At 44.3% G+C, this 10803-nt stretch overlaps 1 protein-coding gene across 4 annotated transcripts; it reads right to left on the bottom strand.

Moving 5' to 3' along the window:
* Positions 1-338: 338 nt before the first annotated feature.
* Mpv17l (MPV17 mitochondrial inner membrane protein like) lies at positions 339-9277 on the bottom strand. Of its 4 annotated transcripts, XM_021184942.3 has the most exons (5): positions 8914-9275; positions 7745-7798; positions 5449-5519; positions 3509-3538; positions 340-3351 (listed from the first exon to the last, which is right to left on the bottom strand). In XM_021184942.3, exons 3-5 carry the CDS (start codon positions 5515-5517, stop codon positions 3178-3180), a joined length of 273 nt encoding a protein of 90 aa, XP_021040601.1. In that variant the 5' UTR covers positions 5518-5519; positions 7745-7798; positions 8914-9275; the 3' UTR covers positions 340-3177. The 4 variants fall into 4 exon arrangements, with proteins under 4 accessions (XP_021040600.2, XP_085688619.1, XP_021040601.1 ...); XM_021184941.3 differs by lacking the exon at positions 7745-7798 and having other exon boundaries at positions 339-3351; positions 9226-9263; XM_085832493.1 differs by lacking the exons at positions 7745-7798; positions 8914-9275 and adding an exon at positions 8644-8780 and having other exon boundaries at positions 339-3351.
* Between the last annotated feature and the right edge of the window lie 1526 nt (positions 9278-10803).

Genomic DNA, 10803 nt, shown 5'->3' with positions numbered 1-10803 from the left:
TTTTCTCCACATAAGTGATTGTCTTAGTCACTGTTCTATTGCTGTGAAGAGGCACCATGACTACAACTCTTAGAAAGGAAAGCATTTCACCGGGGCTGGCTTACAGTTTCAGGTTTAATCCATTATCATCATGGTGGAAAGCATGATGGAATGCAGGCAAACATGGTGCTGGAGAAGCAGTCAAGAGTTCTACAACTGGATCCACATGCACTAGGAAGACAGAGAGAGAGAGAGAGAGAGAGAGAGAGAGAGAGAGAGAGAGAGAGAGAGAGACTGGGACTGACTTGGGATTTAGTAACCTCAAAGCCCACTCCCAATGACATGTCTTCCAATAAGGCCACATCTACACCTACTCCAACAAGACCTTATCTCCAATACTGCCTCTCCCTGATGATTAAGCACTTAAATATATGATCCTATGGGACCATTCTCATTCAAACCAATCCACTGATGTAATATCTGCCACTGAACTCTGAGCTCACTGATTCCATTGATCTAGTGAAACTAAAGCCACTTTGCCCGGTTGTTTCTGCAGAAAAAACACTCTTTGTCTTTGTATACTATTTGATTCTGGGGTCTTCCTTCAGCCATCGACAGATCCTCACATTATCTGTCTCAGTTTGGGTTTTATTGCTGAGAAGAGACACCATGACCAAGCTTTTATTTTTATTTTTATTTTTTTAATTCTTTTTTATTTTTGGTTTTTCGAGACAGGGTTTCTCTGTATAGCTCTGGCTGTCCTGGAACTCACTCTGTAGACCAGGCTGGCCTCGAACTCAGAAATCCGCCTGCCTCTAAGACAACTTTTATAAACATTTAATTGTGGATGGCTTACAGTTTCATAGGTTCAGTCCATCAAGTTCATAGGTTCAGTTCATTAAGGCAGGAAACATGGCAGCATGCAGGCAGACATCGTGCTGGAGAAGGAGCTGAGAGTTCTGCATCTTGATCTGAAGACAGACAGAAGGGGATTCTCTTCCACAAGCAACCAGGAGGAGGGTGTCTCCTTACAGGGCAGAGCTTGAGTGAGCATAGGACCTCAAAGCCTACTCCCAATGAGACACACTTCCTTTAACAAGCCATACCTCATAATAGTGTCACTTTCCATGGGCCAAGCATATTCAAACCACCACACCATCTCTCCATGTGGTTCTCACTTCATGCTTCCTGCTCCATCCATACCCCTTCTGCCTCCTTCCCACTTTTGCCTCCTTCTAAACCCTCCTGCATCTGTCCTGTCTCCTGCATCTCTGCCTGTGTGTCAGCCTGCACAGAAGTTATGCCCCATACTTCTGTCCCAGTTCCAGCTGTCAGCTCATTATTATACAAAAAGTCACATTACAGTCTGAACCAATCAGCATCAATCTTGTCAGGACAAGGACAAATCAATCCTTTAGGGTTGCCCTTTTGCACTGAGGGCTGCTTGAGAATCATCTTTTTGGGCAGGTAGGAAGGACAAACACACAGAGAAAACTGGCGATGGGCCATAAAAATGACAATACCCAAATCCTGCCAGTAATTAGCTTAGGGTACAGCAATTTACAAGTGAAAATACAGGGATATACCTTCATGCCATCCCAACAATTTCTATTATATTCCATAACTTAGACCCTTAGAAAGTACATGCTTATATTTTATACAAACATATTACAAACCATATAAATTAATTGCTTAGAAATTTAAGAATGAATTATAAAGTTGACCTTATACATTCACAAGATAAACTCAGAATTCAGTGCTTCACATCTCAAAATTTGTCATGTATGCCAGTGGAAGCAACAGAACCATGGGGGCAATTTTCAGGTGAGATTGCTTAAATTTCTTAAGACATTCATAGTTTTAAATTTTTTATCTTTGTGGTTTTAACAGAAATTTGCTGGTTTTTCCAGTCTAGTCTTGAACTCCTGGGCTGAGATGATCCTCCTCCATTAACCTTCTGAATAGACAGGCACACACCTCCATGTGTGGTTATTTGCATAACTCTGAACCCTGAAGGCTCTGGCTGAGATGAGGCAAACTGAATAAAGGTGAAAGACTAGTTGAGAATTTTGTGTCCATTTTAAAGTGTAAAGATAAAGAATTTTAAAGCACTGAATTATAAAAGACTACTATTAGGATCCTGGGATGCAGCCAGTGGCAGAGCACTTGTTTGTGCAGGATCCTGGTTCCACTCGAGTACCACATATACACACAAAGCCAGGCATGGTGGCTCATGTCTGTAATCCAAATATTTAGAATGCAGAGGCAGGAGGGTTGCTACAAACTGTGTAGACTGGTCTAGTGTGGATTAGAGTTCTTCCTTAGAGAGGAAAGAAATGATTAGTTTTCTAGAATTTTCATTTGCTGTAATTCATTCAGAAACCAATTATTTTATTTCATATATCCAGGAATAAGGGCATTTGGTCAACTGTATCTTCTCAAAGCTAGAAGACATCAATTTTAAAAACCTGCACTTGGATATATATAATATAAAAGCAGAAGAGTAAGACATGATGGTTCATGCCTGTAATCTCAGCACTTGGAGAGCTGAGGCCCTGCTGGGGTATCTAGTGAGTTCCAAGGCAGCCTGAGATCCTTCTTTAAAAAAAAAATAGACAGTATCAATAAAGTATTCTGTACAGAATATATCCAACACTATTCCTCCTTTGAAGATTAAAAACATCTACTTACAGAATTTTAATGTTGGCATAATAATACATTATTATAAATTATCTGGGTTATTATAAATTTCTGATTATTCAACCTTCTTGACTGAATTTTATATGCATAGAAATTTACTATAAGAACAAAAGACAATCAGATTCCACAGTGTGTAGGAAACAGCCTGAGAGTTTAGGCTAGAAATACAATCTAAACTGGAGTTTTTTTAAAAAAAAATTCAATTGGCCATATATTAGAATAGAAATATTAATACTTCTAAAATGTCACATGTCACTGTTGTTGTTTTTAACCAAAGCATTAAAGATGTGAAAATACCAGAGAATAAGACTTTCAGACTGGAATGACTGGGAAAGGTTTGGATAAAAGTTAAAATAATCATTGATAATTTCAAATCAAGTGGGCCTATGGAATGTCCTCATGATGGAGCCCGTAACTGGTCAGTGAAGCAGGCCTGCTGCCGGTGATTGAGACCGATGAAGAAACAGAACTGAGTCCTAGGAAGGAAGTCCAGACCCGTCACTTCTCTGGGGACTTATCACTCGCCTCCTTCCTGCGAAGGAAGATGAATAAGGACTGCACTGTACCATCGCCGCTCTGCTGTGAAAAGCATAGGAAGGTGGCCCAGAGAAAGCCACAGAGTCCTGTATACGCTGTCCTCCAGTGCACAGGGACAAGGCTGAAGTTGGTCAGCTGAAATGCAGACAGAGTCCGTTAGGAAGACACAGGCAACAGAAACTTTGGTTTTTACTCCACACTAGGGACTGCACTCAGGCCCCAGCACTTACTAGGTGAATGCTCTACTACTGTACCCAGGCCCAACCCCAGAGCCTCCACGCTTGGCACTCACCTGCACAAAGGGCCAGTACATGAGACCGCTCTGAAATGAAGGAAAGCCTGGTTAGAATGCTGTACAGGGACAGAAAGCAAACACACAGTCCATTCTGGAAGAGAGGAAGAAATGCCAGCAGGGTAGGGGGCCCGGCTAGGACTGGATGGCACCCAGAGCACATTAAATGCTTGAAGCCTTGAGAGAGCAAGAGACTTGAAGGTGCAGTTTGTAAGCTAATGCTTACTGGTTATAATCAAAAGTGCAGAATGAAAAGTCAGTCAGAGATACTGGAAGAAATCCGCACTTTAAAAATAATCACATACATTTATACGTTATAATTTCCAAATGAGTATCAGCATATAATATACATGATACATTTATTATCACGGAATTCTTTAAAGTCTATTTCAAACAAAAAAAATTTTTTTTGAGACAGGATATCACTGTGTGTCATTGGTTGACCTGAAGCTTTGGTTACCATGCAGATCAGGCTGGCTTAGAATTCACAGCGATCTACCTGCCTCTGTCTCCCCACTGCTGAGACGAAAGGCATATGCCACTATGCCTGGCTCATCCAAACAATTCTTTATGGGACAACATGCAAACAATACATCTAAGCTATCTCTTGGTACAGAACAAGATAGGCTGATATTACAATCTTCTTACATTTATTTAGTGTGCGTGTGTGTGAGCTCGCGCGCGCATGTGTGTGTATGTGTGTGTGTGTGTGTATGTGTGTGTGCCGCATGTGTGTGTGTGTTTGTGTGTGCGCATGTGTGTGCATGTGCGTGTGTCAGAAGATACTTACAGGAGTCTTTGAGACTGAACTCAGGACCTCAGGCCTGGTGGCAAGCACCTTTACCCACTGAGCCATCTTGCCAACCTCTTAATTTTTAAAATCGTTTTACTTTTATTTACTTTCTTTTGCAACTGGGTCTTGCTCTACAGCTCAGTTTAGTTTCAAACTCATGGCAGTCTTCCTACTTCAGCCTCCTGGTATGAGCCACCATGCTCTAAGAAGTAACTTAAAAAAAAAAATACATGAGCCAGGCATGGTGTTGTGTCTTTAATCCTAGTACTTGGAAGGTAGTATATACGAAAGACAGGAGATGCTGCAGGGACACAGAAATCAACTTGAAGCACTTCTGGAATGCTTGAGAATACCAAAAATAATTAAACATAGTAACGAATTATAAAGCACTAGGAGAAAAAGAACCCAGAGTACATACCCAGATAAAGATGTAGCTGTGAGTGAAAAACAAGCCCATGCTCACAGTACAGTGCTGAGCAGCACCTGGCGAGCACCAGTGCTGGGGAGACTCACCACCCAACACCCAGCACGGCAGTCGGTTCAGGCAGAATCACCCTCATTCCACTAAATAAATACTGTTACTAATTTTAAAAAGCTAGGGAGCTGGGCACCATGACATAAGTCTGTTGTCAGCTCCTGGGAGGTGGAGGCAGTTCAAGGCCAGCTTGGATTATGTGAAACCCTATCTCAAAGCAAGCAAACACAGGGCAAGCATGGAATTCAATGGTAAAATTCTTGCCTGGTTTTAGGTATAGGTTCAATCTTCACTGGGGGGGTGGGGGGGGTGGGGAAGAGTTGTATTAAACCTTTTTTTAAAAAATCACATTCATTTAGCGCGCGCGCGTGTGTGTGTGTGTGTGTGTGTGTGTGTGTGTCTGTCTGTCTGTCTGTCTGTCTATGCACTCACATGATAGCAAGTTCATGCACATGTGCAGGCAGGCCACAGGAAGTATGTGGAGTTCAGGAACAACTGTGAGAGTCAGTTCTCTCTTCCCACCACGTAGACCACAGTGAAGGAAGTCAGGGCCTCAGGCCTGGCAGCAAACTCCTTTACCCTCTAGGCCTTCTTGCCAGACCCTCAAGGAAGTATCCTTTAATGTTTAAAATAGTTAAAAGATATGATTATATTTTCAGAAGCCTGTCTTACCTTATACGTATTAAAGAATTTCTGCTTCAGGTCCAAAAATATGTCATCCTTCCCCTGGAGAATGCTCATACCTGTTAACAGGGACACACCCAAAGGATTTTAGAAGTAGGAATAATTACTGTATAATTGTGTGTGTTCAAGTTTCACATTCCAACCTCATCCAAGTATATCAAATTCCAATCATTTACATGTTGCTGTTGACCCAGTAGGAAAACAAGAATATCTCTATTTTAAAACTAATGTTTAGAGGAACCCCAAGTAGGAAATGAGACCAGCCAGGCATAAAAGGCACAGCAGGATGATTCTTTATCTAAACGAAGAAGCCACAAAATGCAAGTTAACACTAGCACTGGCAAATGAGGTTGTTAATGACTTCCTTGTTTGTTTGTTTAACATTGATTGATTGATTGATTGATTGATTGACTGATGGTGTGTGCTTGCACTTGCCACTGCCCGAGTGTGAAGGTCGGAGAGCAACTTGCTGGGATCAGTTCTCTCTTTCCACTGTATATGTTCCAAGGGTCATCTCAGGTTGTCAGGCTTGCCAGCAAGTGCCTTTACAAGCTGAGCCATCTTCCTGTCTCCTTATTTGTTTTTTTTTAAGTATTTAAAAAATGTTTTAGATTTGTTTATGTTATGTATTTGAGTGGTTTTGCATATGTGCGCACACACACACATATATATATATATACATACATATATATATATATATATATACACACACACAAACACACACACACACATATATATGTGTGTGTATGTGTGTGTGTATGCACCACAGTGTTGTGGATGGTTGTGAGCTGCTGGGAATTGAACCGTGTTCTTTTACAAGAACAAATGTTCTTAACTATGGAGCTATCTCCCCAACACTTCCCCCCCCCCATATAACTTTAGTTGTCTTGGAACTCACTATGTAAACCAGGCTAGCCTCAGACTCACAGAGATCCTCTGTCCCTGCCTCCCACTGTGCCCAGCTCCATGCTGCTGGGGGTGGAGCTCAGTTGCTTTAGCACTCTGCCAACTAAGCTGCAGCCCCGCTCCCAATTTTGAAAAAAAAGAAAAGAAAACTTTTTCCTTTTTCTTCTTCCTTTCTTTTGTTCTTTTCCTTGTTTTCTTTCTTATTTGTGCTGAGATTAAACCCAGGGCCCAAGCATGGTAAACCCACCCTGAGCTACACTACCAACCTCCCACACTAACCTCATTCCTTTAAAAAAAGAACGGATCCTGAACATTCTCGCAACTACGCATGTCCTGTCAGTGTATTCTAACCAGAGTCTGCCACCCAAGAAACAGAGCCAAAGCCTTACTTATAAAAGACAGTGGAAACAGTCTCTCATAGCCCTGACTGCGGTGTGGGCGGGGCACAGGGTACGTGTTATTAGTCAACTGCAGGAGATCCTTAGAACAAGACTGAAAACAAACCTGAGAAAATACTGTAAGCAGTACTCTGATGGGCTTACCCAGGTAAATGCTAAACACTTATATGTATCACCTCATTTGACCCTCCTAACACTTTCCTGAGATGAGAAGAGTTCATAAAAGGAGGAAAAGACAGCTAGCTAGTCATAGCGGTCCTACAAAATTAGCACTCAAACGGCTGAAGCAGGAGGAGCATGGTGAGTTCAAGGCCAGACTGCACTACACAGCATGACTTTGTCTAAAAATAAAGTGTTCAGGGAGGCTAACAGCAAGAACCTGACCAGGTGACCCATTCTTTAATCCATCATTTCCCAAGGCAGATCTGACACAGGGCAACATTTGACTATCAGTTTTCAAGTAGCACCTTAAACTTTCAGTTCACACACCCATGTTCCCCTTCAAGAAGCAGAGGAGACTGGACCAGAAATCTGACAGTGAGACACAGCAAAAATCTGGACAGGTGATATATGAGAAGGCCTCAGGCCTTCATCCTAGGCATCCCCCACTCCCTGGGACAGCACTGTTATCTAATCATACACACAATCACTATGCATACCACGATGAAGAACATGGCTAAAAGGCTGGATCATGCTGTCTTCTGGTGAACTTCCAAGCCCTCCATGCCTGTGTTCTCATTATCTGACATGGGAATTGTGAGAGTATCCACCAAGTGGTAGCTCAAAGATTAAATCGGAATCTAGCCCATCACGTCTTAAGTCCTGGCTCCTAAACCCCTTATCACTGCACCAAGCTACAGTAAGTCCTGGGATGTGTTTGCAAAGCTGGCTGGGAGATCACTCAAGAGAACAAGGCACAGAGCTTGGGCAAATCAGAAAAAGCCTCTTGCTCTCTGGTTGTCTATAAGGTCTTCACTGACCTTAGCCATGGCATTAGCTGAGACTATAACGGGCCACCAGGTCTTTGATGTTTCCTGTGGGTTATAGAAGGAAAGGAAGTTAATACAAACTCCCTATAATACCTCCCAGAGGAGGGTAAGTTTCTTCTAGATGGTTTGCCTACCTTTATTCGGTTTTAGAAGACATTAACAAGCTGAGCCTGGTGGGGTGAGATTGTCATCCCAACAACTTGGGAGACTTAAGTGGGAGAATCACAAATTCAAGGTCAGCCTGAGCAACTTAGTGAGCCCCTGTTTCAGAATTAAAAACAAACTAAAGACTGCAAATATAGTTCAGTTGGCACAGCTTGAGGCTGGAGGGAGGCTTTAGGCTCAGTTGCTGGTGATCTACCATCCCCAATGCCAAGGTCAGGTCCAGTCCCTGGAGAAGACTCTCCAAACACGGAGTGGCCCTCCCCAGCTGCCACTGCCTTTTAGGATATAGAAATTGCTAAGGAGACAAAAACCAAGAGACCCTTTGTTGTTCTCAGTAAACCAGGCAGAAAAGATTCCCAAAGCCAGCTCATCCAGCCCGGCTTGAAAACAGCTTCCTCATAGGTTCACCACCCCCTCCCATTCTCTGTGTGACCCCACCCCAAGGAAATCTTGTTGCTCAAGCAAGACTAAGACCCTGGAAATGACTTTTCTATAATCGCATGTTTTACCCACTCTGCCCCAGAGTCACCACTGATCCCATCACTTTTGGGTTAATGTGCTGGCTGCAGAGCCTCAGGTGTGGCTTTTTCTAGAACAGGTGGAGTCTAGGGATGCAGCTGCTATGGGGCTAAGCTAGGGTCTCTTGAAGATGCTTCTTTCTGGAGGAAAAGAGACCTCTCCCCCCTGAACTCTGTCAACCTCAGCCTCTCAGCTCGGACACTAACCCTCTGAATCCCTCGCACTTGGCATCTCCAGTTCCCTGGCCAGCGGTCCCCAAATTCTTCCTCCCGGAAACCTCAAGTCCTCCAACGTCCAGACCTCCGATCGCTGCTTCAGAACTTCCTTTTAGCCTTAATTCCCGGGCCGCAGAGTTGTCACCTCCTGCCTTAGCCCCAGTGGCTTTGGATCTCCGGTCTCCCCGTTCCCCGCCCCCACCCCCACCCCCACTCCCGAGCCTCCTGCCTGGCCTCCAGTGCCCGGCCCTGGCCCCTCACCGACGTAGAAGGCAGAGAGGGCTATCGGCCCTCCGACAGTCTGATCGCATAGCACCTTGGCCAGGACCGTGCGCGGCGCGCGGCCTGGCAGCGCGCGCTCCAGTAGGCGCAGCCACATGTAGTTGAAGTTTCCGTGGAAGGTCACGGCCAGAGTGGCCACGCGACGCGTCTGGCGCCAGTCGGCTGGGCCTCCCCGCAGTCGCTGCTGCAGGGCATCACCCGCCGAGAAGAGCCCGGCGTAGAGCAGCACGTTAGTGGGCCACGGATAGCGCCGTGCTGCCCGTGGAAACGCACGCCACCAGCTCGCCATACCTGCCCCGGGTGCCCTCAGCGCCTGTACACCTGACTGCATTTCAGGCGCCAGAGCGATTGGACCTCCCTCTGCACACCCAACCCGCTCGTCCAATCCAGTGACAGCTGGCCACCGAGAGGGCGGAGCTTCTGTGGTGATGTACAGCGTCCACAGGGATGTGACAATTTCCATGAAATCTCCAGGAGGAGAGACACTCAGAAAACAGAGAGACTTTGCACACAATACATCATCTTACTGGGTCACTATAGGCCGATGTCGGAAGAATGAACTACTGCTGGGTGTGCCTATTCTGCCCTCCAGCTTGTGTCTCCGTGACCCCTGACATCCCAAAACAGGCTTGGAGACCCATGGTGTCAGTTCCAGAGGCAAGAGTGAGCATTTGGGGAGCAGGTAGAAGCTCTGACCTTGTGCAACTCATTTTCCCCATGTCTTTTTCTGCCTTACCCCCCTTCTGTGATAGCCAGCCTCTCTCTTCCAACACTCCCCTCTGCCTCGTTTGTTCACTGTATGTTTTTATTTCTTTTTAAAAAAAAATCTAGTACCTTTAAAAAGATATTTTCTTCTATTTATTTTTAAATAGAATTCATTGAATTTTACTTTATGTGTATAGGTGTTTTGTCTGTATATCACTTACCATACTAAGTGCCCACAAATTTACATACCATCATTAGCTGCCATGTGAGTGCTGGGAATAAAACCTGGGTCCTCTGGAAGAGTAACTAGTACTCCCAACCACTGAGTCATCTCTCCTGACTAGTTCACTTACTTACATTCTCTCAATCTCTCTCTCTCTCTCTCTCTCTCTCTCTGTGTGTGTGTGTGTGTGTGTGTGTGTGTGTGTGTGTGTGTGTGTGTGTGTGTGTGTGTGTGTTGGGGGTGTGGAGATCGGAGGACAATTTTTGTTTCTCTCTTTCCACTATGTAAAGTCCTGGGGACTGAATTGAGGATGTCAGGCTACTAAACCCCCTCACCAACTCAGTGCTTGAATTTTGAAATATTTTCAGACTCAGGGAAAATGTAGAAAAATTATACAAAGGAAGCCAGGTGTGAGACACGCCCTCTCATCCCTGTACTTGGAAGGGAGGAGTGCTGAGGTAAATTGCCCAGAGTTTAAGGCAAATTACCCACTCTAGGCTATAAAACAAGACCCAATTTCAAACAAACAAACAAACAAACAAACAAAACAAAAAACAGAAAACAAATAAAAGTCTACAAATAATTCCCATCTAATCTTATTTGTTTTGTTTGAGTCAGAGCTCACATTGCCCAGCCTAGCCTCAAATTCCTAATCCTCCTCCTTCTGCTTTTTAGCCTCAGGGCTAAAGTTACAGGCTTGGGCCTCAGTGTTCAGCTACCATGTGCTCTTTGCTTGGTCCTCCCCAAGTGTGGCACCTTACATAAGTGTAGTATGATTATCAAAACAAGGAACAATGTAGGGGTGCAATACAATCGCCCAGTTTACATGCCAATCTTACTTAAGCTGATGTGGGAAGTCGCTTTCTCTCATCCAACAACCAAAGCTGGGCTGCTGTAGTGTTTCCTTAGGTCTCCAACCTGAACCATAGACCAATTCTCTC

This window comes from Mus caroli, unplaced genomic scaffold (assembly GCF_978045245.1).
Source record: "Mus caroli unplaced genomic scaffold, Mus_caroli_1 scaffold_17, whole genome shotgun sequence".
NCBI lineage: Eukaryota > Metazoa > Chordata > Mammalia > Rodentia > Muridae > Mus > Mus caroli.
This window is presented reverse-complemented; position numbering and strand designations above follow the sequence as displayed.